We start from the raw sequence: 12,424 nt of genomic DNA, 5'->3' as shown, positions 1-12,424 counted from the left end.
TTTTCATGGCCTAAGGTTTCATGTCAGCACTAGCCAGAGGTGGCAAAGTACACACATTCTTTACTCAAGTAAAAGTACTGATTCAACCGCTTTACTATTTAACAGTATATAAGTACCGGCTCTGAAATGTACTCAAAGTTCCCCTCTGAAGACAATTTCTTCTAGCTGTATGTATGTTATTGTCTCATCGATTTAGGTTTAAAACTAAACGAATTCCCCTTAAATGCATTCAAACAAAAGTAAGGGAGTAAAAGTTAAAAGTTGTCAGGAAAAGAAATACTTCAGTAAAGTAGAGGTACTTGAAAAATCTACTCCAGAACGGTAACAAAGTATTTGTGCTTTGTTACTTCCCACCTCTGGCACTGGCCCGGTGTGGAAACACAGTAAAGTATTCTTGTTATGAAACGTACATTTAACTTGAGACCTGACATGCACAGCACAGTGACCATGACATAAGCAGACACATGTGGAGGAACAGCTGGAAGAACAATCCAGCTGCAGCCTGCAGAGCCTACAAACCACGCCCCCTCAGTTGCCCACGCCCATTATCATTAGCAGCAGTGGTTTATTAGCAAGGGAACCACGCCCACGTCCAGGCCTAACCCTATAACCCCATAACCCTGTGTTCTCTCTTCCTGGCTGCAGCACAGATCCTGTATCTGCGAGTTAATAAACTCTGCAGGGGAGCAGAGCATCAACCGACATCAGACCAGAGACACAGGGAGGAGGAGAGAGGAGAGAGGAGAAAGAGAAATACTCAAAACTTAGGAGAAACTCAGAGAGCAAAGTTCAGTTCCTGGAAAGAATGACAGATGGAGACAGACTTATTGAAGGCTGCAACAACTGCTCTCACGCCTGCCTGCAACCTAACGCCACCTGGTGGTAAAAGGGTGCATAGCATTATCATTAATGTGGACAAAAGACGTTTCCCTGGGAAAGACACACTGCTTGCTTTTATTATAAACACAAAATAATGCTGTTCATTTCTCCATGAAACTGCATTTTAATAAATGGCATATACACAAGAGGTGTGTGTGTTTAATGCTTTTGTCTGGTGAATTTAATAAAAACAAGTGAATACATATACAACCTGTAAAGTATATTTGATATGTTTAAGAACCGGCTTTGGTATTAAACATATATAAATTAGTATTACATTTCAACACAATATATATATATATGTCACAAAGTACAACTAGAATGTCACTCAGTAGAGCACATACCTCCAAGGCCCAAGTGTTAGTAAAGATTTCTTTAAATAGCACATTTGCAAACTAAGGGATTTAAATATCACACTGGTAGGTACAAAATATGATTGAAAGATCTATCTGAGAACAGGAGGCCAAAACAGCAGTGAAGAAACTTTCAAGTGACTTGGGACATCTAACAGTGAGAGGGAAACAAAGTTTATGACGGCAAATTCAGTCTCCTGTTGTGTAAAAATGAGCTCAGGAAAGAACCAGCAGACCCTGGTTAGACTGCCTGAGACACTTTGAGTTATTGTTTGGACACAATTCAGAAAATCACCATGTCACCTACAACACTCATCCTTTAAGGGTCAGAGGGAGCAGGAGGCAACCCCTCTGACAGTGGGCGAGAGGGGGGGGCACATCCTGGACAAGACGCCAGCACTGGAGTAACACTCAGTCTTAGTTGGAAGGCGGGCTGCATCATTTTGAACCATCTGAAGATGGACTATAGTGAATTACAGTAATGTAACTGTGACAATACAAAAGTTTGGATAATCAAAAGTATCTAGAGAATGAAAAGAGTTAGGTTTTGGGGTGAAAATGTACTTGTTGTGTGATGTCAACAACAGCTTAACAAAAAAAGTGAGGAAAAGATGACAGATGAAAACATAAAATAAACATACAAGCAAAGGCTGCACATGTCGCCCCTCTGCATGTTCACCCACGTGCATCCTGGAGATGAAGAATTCCAGCAAAAAGTACAAAGTGATGAACACAGGTTTTGTTGCATGAACATTTTATTTCCATTAGTGCTGAGAACAAGCTCAGAGGCAAACTGCAGCTTTAATAGACAGTTATGTTCTATTATCAGAGTCTAAAGATTGTTTTGTGTTACCATTATTTTCAAAGGCACCTGCAGTTTACAGATTACAGTTTACTCTCTGAGAGAGCGAATATGAAGAGATGTGTGGGGAGTGACAGAAATAATAAATAATGAAAAATGAGAAGTGGTGATGAAAATTTGCAACTAACTCAGTAAGCAGGAAACAGATGAATGAGATGGGCACACACACACACTACATTGACTTACATTGACTTCCCAGAGAATTACTCTAACGGTAATCATGGTTACTACCTGCCTAACCCTAACCTAACCCTAAAACATGTCTTTACCATAAAATGTATTGATTTGCATTATGTGGACTTGTTTTTTGTCCCCATACAGACGACAAGTCCCCATAATGAGACTGTGTAAACAGATTAAGGTCCCCACAACATGAGTAATACCTGGACCTTCTCGCTCTAGCTCTTTCTCACGCACATATGTTGTAGTTGCTCAATCTAATTAAATGTAGTTACATGATGTCGAAGAGCTTAATATTTACACATAAGACTGGTATAATGTGGATGACTGAGAGACCTGTTGTTTTATTTCAGTACGAGAACATGTCACTGGGAAATCTCTACCTACATATCTTGCTCTCACAACACTAGAAAAATAGAAATTCAATAGATGATAGTACTGCATAGAAATAATTGTATATTCAGTATATGACTAACGAAGAACAAGGTGTCATCGGTATACAGTATGAGAAAAGAAATATACAGCAAATAGTAAGACACTAAGAAAAATAATAATAAGAAACTGTCTTTTCTTTAGTGGATCAAAGAAGTTTTTCTGAATTTCTCCTTGTACCCTTTCTACGTTAGCTTAAGTAATTCATTCAACTTATTCAACATAAGTTAAGCACGACAGGTCAGAGTGAAATGGAAAGACATCTAGTCTCAATTACACCAAAGCTCAATATACATAACAAGTCAAAGGAGTTAGAAACATCTCACAATTTCAATTTCAGACAGTCTGTATATTCAGCTTACATATGGAATGCACCAGCACCAGCCATTCATAGTTATGATTTCTTAATTACAGACTTAAAAACTGGAAACATTCCAGTTTACGATGACCTCACCCGTGACTGTCGGCCAAATACGGGCGTGTATTTTGGTAGAAAACTACTAGCAAAGTGACTGTGGTCTACAAGCTGTGTACTTTGTAGTTATGCTGTCAGTGCTGTTCCAGTCCAGTGAACATTTACAAGCACTTTGGAAACAAGCACAAGCGTCACAATTTATGACTCTGAGCTAAATTCAACTAAACCGTGGTCAATTTTTCCGATTTCGTAATATTATAGCATGTGATTTTCACACAAAATTCAAACTATTGAAATGTTAATGTGTGATGACATTAAAGTAATGGATTGACATTTGAGGGGAAAACACTTGTTGATTTTCTTGTTGAGAGTTAGATTAAAAGATGGATGCTTCTCCTGGCTGTAGCTTCAGATTTGACGGACATGCCAAAGTGGTATCAAACCTCTCATCTACCTCATGGCAAGAAAGTGAACAAGTGCATTTGCCCAAATATCAAACTGTTTCTTTAAACTGAATTTAGCCCTGAGAAACAACATACAATGGTACCTTTTAAAACACAGAAAAATAAAGATCTACTCAACACTAAGAGGCAGTTTGTCATCTTATTGATAATACAGCAATCTATATACCTCATCATCTATGTACACGCTTATCCACTCCGCTGATCAATCAAAAAGTGAAATCAAACTATTGCCAAGACTTTAAGTTACCTTTTCACTCAATCGAATAATGTTGGTCTATGATATCATATGGAATACAATGACAGAGCACACTCCAAATACTTTTTGCAAACACATGGCATGTTTATGTCTTCATCTGTGCCCTACGACAAAGAGGAATGATAAAACTAAAATAAATAGACATGGCAGGAACCTTGTACGGTGAGAAACTGCCTCTTTCTTTGCCAATAGGTATTCAGTGTTTCATTGCCTGAGAATTTGTCCACAGTTGTGTTGAGAGAAGTAAATGACCAATGGTGTCAAAAGATATTTTCATTGAAAACGCTGTGGCAAGAGGTCTTTAATAGTGAAAGGAATGGTTTGAGAAGGCTTCCAAACACTCGAGAATCCACCTCTCTGTGTGCTACTGTATCTCAAGGCGTCTCAAACCCAGTACTGGTTCTTTTTCAGGGTCGGGTTTGATGTCCGACAGTGCTGCAACAACTCCGGGTCTGCGTCTTTGGCGTCGATGTCGGACATGGGGATGTTATTGGCTGGATCAGTTTTGCGAAAGGTCTCCGTGCTGGCCACCTCTCCGTTTTTGGGCTTGGAAGCTGCCGTCTGGACGTCGTGCTTGCCTGTCTTGTTTTTACGGATCAAGTAGTAGGCCAAGATGGCTGCCAGCAGCAAAAGGAGGAGGATTACCAGGATGGGAATGAGAATAGACCAGAAGTTGCTCCGTCGGGAGACATGTGGTCTTCCGTTGGGGCTAGAGCCGGAAGGTGCTGTGGTGGTGGGATTTCCATTGGGCCAGTCCATGTTGCTCCTCCAGTGGGGGCTAGTTGGAGTTGCATACGGGGCTTCTGAGGGAGTCCTCAACAGAGTGACAGGGTAGACTCCAGAAGCATTGTAGGGGCCTGTCTTAAAGGAAAGCACACATTCAGCGGGAGGCACCCCATGGGCTTTGAGCAGGAAGCGTGCCTCATCCTGAGCAACACCACCTTCTGATCCAGATGTAATATTTAGGATTTCCATGGCTACACGGCCTTCATCCAAGTCCCTGTGGCTAAATGTGTCCACTGGCTGACCTGCACCGGCGCCTCCAGACCTCACAAAACGAGCCCCCCGTGGCTGTTGGATGACAGTGAACGTGGGGGACGCTCGGGTCTTGTTTGCGAGCGGAGATGCGTCCAGAAGCTTCCTGTCCAGTTGGACAAGAGTACCCTGGGGTAAGAGAGGATCCTGAGCGATGTTGGCCAGAGGCTGGACTGTGATGTTGAGGACAGAGGAGACGTTAGCCGCCCGACTCCGAGCCACAAATGCGACGCTATCTCGAGGTGAAGTGGACTTAACAAATCGGACGCTGACTCTGCCTTCTTTGATCTGTTTCTGGGTGAAGGCTGACGTGGGCTGCCGGTCAACCATGACAGCTGCATACTTGGGAACACTTGTGATCTTGTAAAGGATGTCCTCCTCAACAGGGCCCCCGGTAGTGGCCTTCAACATCTCCTCAGTCACCAGGGTCTCATCATCACCTTGTTTCACCTTGATCTCGGGAGCTTTGTCAAGAAACAAAGTGCGAGCGAGGACGCCAATGTGCAGCGTGTGTGGTTCCGTTTGGTGTTCTCCGTCTGACACAATGAATTCCGCAAAGCCATCTACAAGGCTGCCATCACTGAAGAAGCCCACCTGCCCACGATTGACCATCTCTTGTGTGAAGTCAGTGATGGGCTCCATTGTGAGAGAGTCAACCAGTCGACCGTTGCCAGGGGCTTTGGTCACCTTGAAGTGCACCTCATCTGGTGGACTGTCCTCGTCCTGAGTGTTGAGATGCCTCTGGGTCAAGATGGTCATGGAGCCTTGAAGGACCTCCAAGAGCATGTCTGTGGTAACTAATTCGGGAGGGTCAGAGCCTCGCCGTTTGATTGAGATGTTAAATATCTCCTCCAGGACCACAGACTCTGCAGGTGAGGCCACACCTTGACCCTCAGACTTTAGACGGGCCCTGAAAGAGAAGCTGTCCAAGGAGGCTCCTGAGTCATCATGCAGATACTCCAGCTTTCCTTGATTCACATCTTCCTGCATGAAGGAGGGGGCATTACGGGGCAGGTCTTGCCCACCCAGGGTGATACGACCGTGGTCAGGAAAACGCTTAATCTCATAAACCACATCCACATCATCTTGATTGGCCTCACGTACGCTTGCCAGAAGGTTGGAGGCATCAAGAATGGAATCATCAATGGTTTTCCTCTGGCCCTGCACAATTTCCAGACCTGAGTGGAAACAAGAAAAGCAAACAAAATGTTTTAAATATCATCAAATTCACGTTTCAGAAGTATTATCTTTCCAGTTTAAGCCGTCTCCTGTCGCTTTTTAATTATGCATCACAGTACACTGGCAAAGTGGGCGCACAAGGAGAGACAGATGGAGTTGGGCGCTGGTTGTTTTGGCAGCAACAGAAGCAGGGGTTATAAATCTCTTCATGACTTTGGACTGTTAAGGCAATTACAGTAGTTAATAAGAAAGTTTCTCTCTGTGAAAAGTTTTACTGAAGAATATCAAAAGACAACTGAGGCAATTTTCCCGACCATAGTGGCAGATTAAGCAGGGTTGGACTTCACTGTGAATTTAACCAGAAGACACACTGTTTTTAATTCTTTAAACCTGAGATTTCTGTGCATAATTTTAAAATAAGATCCAACAGCGATTGACTGCAGGATGAAGTAAGGTAACAATTTCAAACAAACAGCACATGCACATTAAGTGAGGAGGTGTTGTGAGGAATTCAGGTGGGTGACGATTTGGATTTGGACACTAAACATGTGTTGAGTTACAGATGAAACTCTCCCTGTGCTCTTGCTTTACCAACAGATCCAAAGAAAGTTATAGTTAAGACTGGGAGGGAAACCTGTCTTATACTAAATTATTATAGTGGTCCTTAAAAAAAACAATATCATTTATTGATGTAAAAACATTGTGTCCCTCCCTCATTTTGCCATTTACCTTTGTTCTTCCAGAGCTGTGATGAGATGTTGCTGTGAGCAGCGTAGTAGGAGACGGTGATGGGCAGGATGTGTCGGACATCTGGAGCTGGTTGGGACGACAGGGTGAGCTCTACGGAGTCCCTCACCACCCAAAAAGCCTCCTCGGGTATCTGGTGCTCGTAGAAGACTGCTCCGGACTCCAGCTGTGTGTCAGTGAAAACATGTCAGTCTGAACATGATGATCAAATTCAATGGTGGCTTAGATCACAGATTACCTCTTGGCATATTTTAGCCATTGGCAGCATGTTCATTTTATGTCATTATCCCATGTGTGTCTTTTGGCCCAAAAATATGAAGACGTCTTGATGTTAAATTGGCAAACAAGGAACTCTAGAAGGGTATATTCTCAAAGTGTGCCAGCAGCAACTATACGATTTTGTATCATTCCAAGCGGCTTTGAAAGTCTGACATTGATTTACACTTAGATTTTATAATGACGTTATGTCTGTAGTCACACGTTGAAAGCTTATTTTGGCCTGGGTCATTTTATAGACAATAACCCACATGTTTGTGATGCAGAAATATGTTGTTTGACCTATTTTCTACCCCTATGACGTTGTGTGAGTCCCACAGTGAAAGGTCAGCTCAAATGGCTGCAGCAGTGGTTTGGCTCGGCTGAACTGGGATACTGGTTGGAGATCTGGAATGTGACGGCCTGTGTTCACTCTCTTAGGCCCCTGTGTCCTGAACTCAACCCTTCTCTCTCTCTCGCTCCATCTCTCTTACACATGCACACGCAAATGTGCACGGCTATATCCGTGTATGCATGCACAACTGCACACTGCCGGAGATCAAATCTTGTTTTCAGCCCAACCTAGTGTTAGATTTTCTGTCACACTCTAAACGGAGCAGTTTGCACAGAAGGAATTTGCTCTCATGCTCGTCCAAGCGCGGTCAGATGTCGGGTTTGGAAATGAGCAGATAGTCTTGAATGGATGGAGATGAGAGGGAGAGCATAACGTCAGCATGGCCGACAGACACAGGGCAGATGGTACATGAACAGTGGTACTTAGACGTGAGTCCTTATAATCCTCCACCAAAACCATTCTATACTAACTATACCATCCATAATATACTTTCTCAAATACAAGCTGGCTGTGTTCACATATTCTACACAGAAAAACTAGAAACAAACAAGCAAGCTAATGAACAAATGGACATGGATGAAAACCTAACAGAGGTAATACTGATGCCTCTTTGTTTTACAGACTTTAAAAGTAAAAACAAATCCCACTAAATGAAAAAAAAGGAACTCTTTGAAATCAAGAGCCACACCCTGATGATAGGTTTTGCCAAAACATGTAGGTGTCAGCCATTAAGGGCCAATAACATTTTATTACGGTCAGGAGAGAGAGTGATGGAAATGTTCTTTCCTTTGCATCACTTTCCAAACGAACAACTGAAATAAAAATTTATATAGTGTCATGCTTTGCCTGTCCCTTCACTGCCCCCCCCCACATATATTTATTGATTTTCCACATATAATAGACTTGTTTTGACAATATTATAGACACACCATTGCCTACATGCCCCCCCCTCCAGTCACTCATTGAGATATCCTCATTGAGATCCTGTTTCCAGACTTCCAATCTAGACTCCGAGGATTCTGAATAACCTGATTCCATCATGACGTATAACACTCCCCTCAGTGTTAATACTATGTTCAACCCTGTCAGGGCAACAGCTTTGACAGAGACACACAGTAGACCTATTCGACAGTAACTGAGACAAATATGAGATTGTAGTCACCAAATCCAGACATGCAATAAAAACTCTCATGGGTAAAAACTCCAAATTCCTAAAGCTTAGAAAACTAATGCTCATGCATGTGGTGACATATTCGAGGAGGCCCCCTGCTGGTGAAGAGGAGGAACATGCCTTATATGCCGTGTGAAAGGTCACACTCCTGCACTTGACAGGTGGCAGTAAGAGTTCACATATAAAACAATACAACTTCATTAGGAGCGTCAGGTATGAATAATAAGGGGTCAAATCAGGACATTCAGGTCAGTACAAATTGATGATAGGTAAAAAAATAAGTAATAAGTTTAGGTTTGGGTTTGGTATTCCTCGAAGAAATACATCAAAGACAAACACACACACACAGAAAGAGTAATTACCTGTGTAATTATAATTTCATATCTGTCTGATGGAGTATCGTGTAAGATGACTGGAGACCCTTTACCAGCTTTGACTACCAGCCTGCTGTTAGTAGGAAGATGAAACCTGAAAATGAATCTCTTAACTACGTATTCAAGAATAAAAAAACTATTTTCTTTTGGTTTCGCTGGCATGTTTTTATTAAAAAGCCTTTTATCACCTCTGCTAAGGAAGTTATGTTTGTTTTTTGTTCGCAGGATTACGCCAAAACTACAGAACCAATTTCCATTATATGTTGTAGAGGGGTGGGGCATGACCCAAAGAAGAACCCTTTGAAGCGGATACTGGATTTGTACTTTCTTTAACTTGGCGAGATTAGCGTCGTTAGCCCTGGCGGAGGTATACGTTATCTTTTGTTTGAATGTATTGTATTGTTTGACAGTTTTAGAATTAACTTTATTTATTTTCACGGTTATTTTTTTACTAACAAAAGGGGAATTATGATAATTTCTCTTATTATTATTATTATTGTTATTATTTTATCATTATTATGTTTCCTAGAAGAAATACATTGAAGACACACACACACACACACACAGAAAGAGTAATTACCTGAGTTTGGGAGAAGCGGGTAATTTCTTCATACTGGTTCCTGTCGTTAGCCAGGATGAGTCGTCCCAAACGAGGTGGGCGGATGAGAGAGTAGCTGATCTCGTTTCCGTCCTCATTGGTGACGGCCCCCAGATTGGCGCTTGTGATGGGCTGCCTTGTTCCTGTGATGACACAGACACACACATGGTCCTCTCACTGCTCAGATGATTCTGTGTAAAATGCCCTCTCTGTTGGCAGCGGAGTGGAGCTCGTAAAATTAGGCAGAGTTCATAAATGTCTCCAGAATGTAGCGGCTCCAGTAACTCATGCACGTTATCATGCAGAGGAGCGTCCTGGTGTGGAGGGGTTCATTCCAACTTTTTATCCAAGCTTTAATTTAAAGTGTGACAACTCATCTTCTACGTCAAACATAAAAGTGACATTTATTATGAAAAGACTGGAGGTACACCTGTGCTTGTTGAATCGTCTCACTTCTAAATACTTTCCTCTGGACCAGTCCTGATATCTTATTTCAACAGTATTTCAGCCTTGAAATGAAAACACTCTGCCAACAGTATAGTCAATTCTGTTTGAAATGCAGCTTTTAAAGGCACCGGGACATGAGGGTAATTGAGACTGTGTGACTGAAAATACACAGTCTTCCTCTAATCAATGAAAGATTCAATACATAAGCAATAATTCAATCCACTGCCACTCAAACCTTAATTGGTCTGATATGACCAGAGGCACGTAGAGGGTCACGTCCTCTGCTTGTGTGTTTCTGTTACACTCACATTCAGCATGTTTTAGATACAATATTAGTGATTTTGATTCAACAGGCTCAATCTCTGGAAACTCAGGTGGGTCCGGGGCAACATTATCTTCCACATCGGCACCATTTTGTGTCTGTTATTGAGCAAAAGTTCCATCAGCTCAAATGAAATTCCTACAACTTTAGTATTGAAATGACCAAAAGTCAAACCTCTCTCACACATTTACACTGACTTAAAATGTACGCTGCTTCTACGTCTAGAGAGTTTCACGATATATCGGTTGTTTTCTTATGTAAAATATGTATTCTTGATTTTTTTTTTGGAGAGATGTAAGAGTCAATATTATTTCATTAAGTTTGAAATAAGATCATACTGTAGCTGTGAAAAAGCTACAATCACAGACATTATATGAATGTTTATGTCCTGTTAGTAAAATATTTCCTTTCATGCATTAAATTGTTGCAATGTCTTTATTTTCATTTTTGTTTTACTGGGTGTATTTCCTACAGTATGTATAATCTAATATATTTTTTATAATCTGCCCACTAAATACAAGTTTTCTGTCTTTTGGAAATACTCCCTTGTTAAATTTCTTTGCCAGTGGTCTAAAGTACTTTCAAGATCTGTATCTTTGGAAAATGTTATATTTGCAATAAAAGCAAAATCTTTCTCCATGTATGGACTGAAAACTAAACCTAAGAAGGATCCTTCAATACAAGAACGTTATTTTCTCCAAAGGAATAAGTGAGGTTTGGACCAACTCTCTGTGGTTAACCTCATCTTGTGTCTGACACAGCAGATTTAAATCTGAGTTATGTTTGTGTAGTCAAGCCAGGGGTCAGGAGTTTATCTGATGATTATTAGAGTATGTGCAATGTAAAAAAAGACAATATGTATATTTTCCTTCAGAGCATCACACCAAAATAATCTAGGACCACAACTTATTGCTTGTTGAGAACCATAAGTGTTATATTATTTCACCAGGACCGTACTTTTGACACCAATGTTCTTCTCAACTATTGTTCCAAATGTATAATTATGTTATTATGCATTAAGTGACTGGTGCATTTGATTTAATTGTTTTCAAATAAATATAAATACTGAATTAATGTACATTAATGTATTGCTCAAGTTACAAAGTAATTTCTGATATGGCATGGGTACATAATGGCATAAATACAATGAGCCGAACAAGTGACCACACACTCTCTGTACTGTAACGCCTTCACAGTTTCAAATCTGGAGGATTTTGGCGTCTTACCTGGGAACACCATGAGCTCCTCTTGCGTTACCATGGTGATGGTGAGAGGCCTGGCTGTGATGACAAATTGATAGAGAGGAGAAGTGTGCTCGCCGTCTGTCACGGTGAAACTGAAACCACCAGACTCCTCACCTACAGGGACAGATGAGATTAGATGTCATCAGTTGTCTTCTCATTTCTTTCTTTTATGTCTTTCATTCATCTTTCATGAATTAATATAGGTGTAATTATTTATACTACAATTATAAAGGTAGAATGTAACAGAAACTTTTTGCTTTTATGACCTTGTAATGTAAAATGTACTCTTATTTTTCAACTCTTACACAACAGAACTGCAGTATATCTGTAAGGGTTTAATAGTTTAACTTATTGATGACTTGGCCAGGTATGAGGATCTCTTCTTAGAAACCCGATGATCATTTTAAGCTGTGTTATTGTAATTCAAGCAGGCAGACAGAGGTCAGTAGAGGTCGTATGTTACACCACACTAATGAAAGAACAGGGACGTCCGTTCCTCTCACCCTCATGAGTGAAGATGATCTCCCCTTTGTTTATGCTCGCTTGTGTGAAATTCAGGATGCCCTCCTCGGGCGCCTCTTTCAGCGCCACCATCCCATTGGTTGGCATCTCGACGTGGTAAACCAGTTTCTCGGCAGGGGTGTCGGCATCCTCGGTGTTCAGCATGCTGGAGGTGATGTCAGCTTCCTCCCCAGCAAGAACCTGAAACATATCAAAAGGCATCAGGAGAGAGAGAGAGAGAGAACAGACATGAAAAGACACAGCAGATAAAAGTCTTAGTTATGTTTGGAGAGATGTATCTCAGGTCAGAGGTCAGGAGTTTGTCAGACGTGCAGCGTATGTAAAGATAAAATGC

The 12,424-nt window shown here is 41.3% G+C and overlaps 1 protein-coding gene across 1 annotated transcript in view; it reads right to left on the bottom strand.

Annotated features, from left to right (window-relative positions):
- Nucleotides 1-1,969: 1,969 nt before the first annotated feature.
- cspg4 (chondroitin sulfate proteoglycan 4) overlaps nucleotides 1,970-12,424 on the bottom strand; it is a 69,392-nt gene continuing 58,937 nt past the window's right edge. The window contains exons 7-11 of the mRNA XM_035156382.2: nucleotides 12,072-12,270; nucleotides 11,551-11,682; nucleotides 9,538-9,698; nucleotides 6,785-6,968; nucleotides 1,970-6,054 (exon numbers count right to left, since the gene is read on the bottom strand). Of these exons, the coding sequence (XP_035012273.1) occupies nucleotides 4,226-6,054; nucleotides 6,785-6,968; nucleotides 9,538-9,698; nucleotides 11,551-11,682; nucleotides 12,072-12,270 (2,505 nt within the window). The 3' untranslated portion in view covers nucleotides 1,970-4,225. The remainder of the gene's footprint in view (nucleotides 6,055-6,784; nucleotides 6,969-9,537; nucleotides 9,699-11,550; nucleotides 11,683-12,071; nucleotides 12,271-12,424) is intronic.

This window comes from Hippoglossus stenolepis, chromosome 5 (assembly GCF_022539355.2).
Source record: "Hippoglossus stenolepis isolate QCI-W04-F060 chromosome 5, HSTE1.2, whole genome shotgun sequence".
Classification (NCBI taxonomy): Eukaryota; Metazoa; Chordata; class Actinopteri; order Pleuronectiformes; family Pleuronectidae; genus Hippoglossus; species Hippoglossus stenolepis.
Note: the sequence above shows the minus strand (reverse complement) of the source record. Positions and strands in the feature narration are given on the sequence as shown.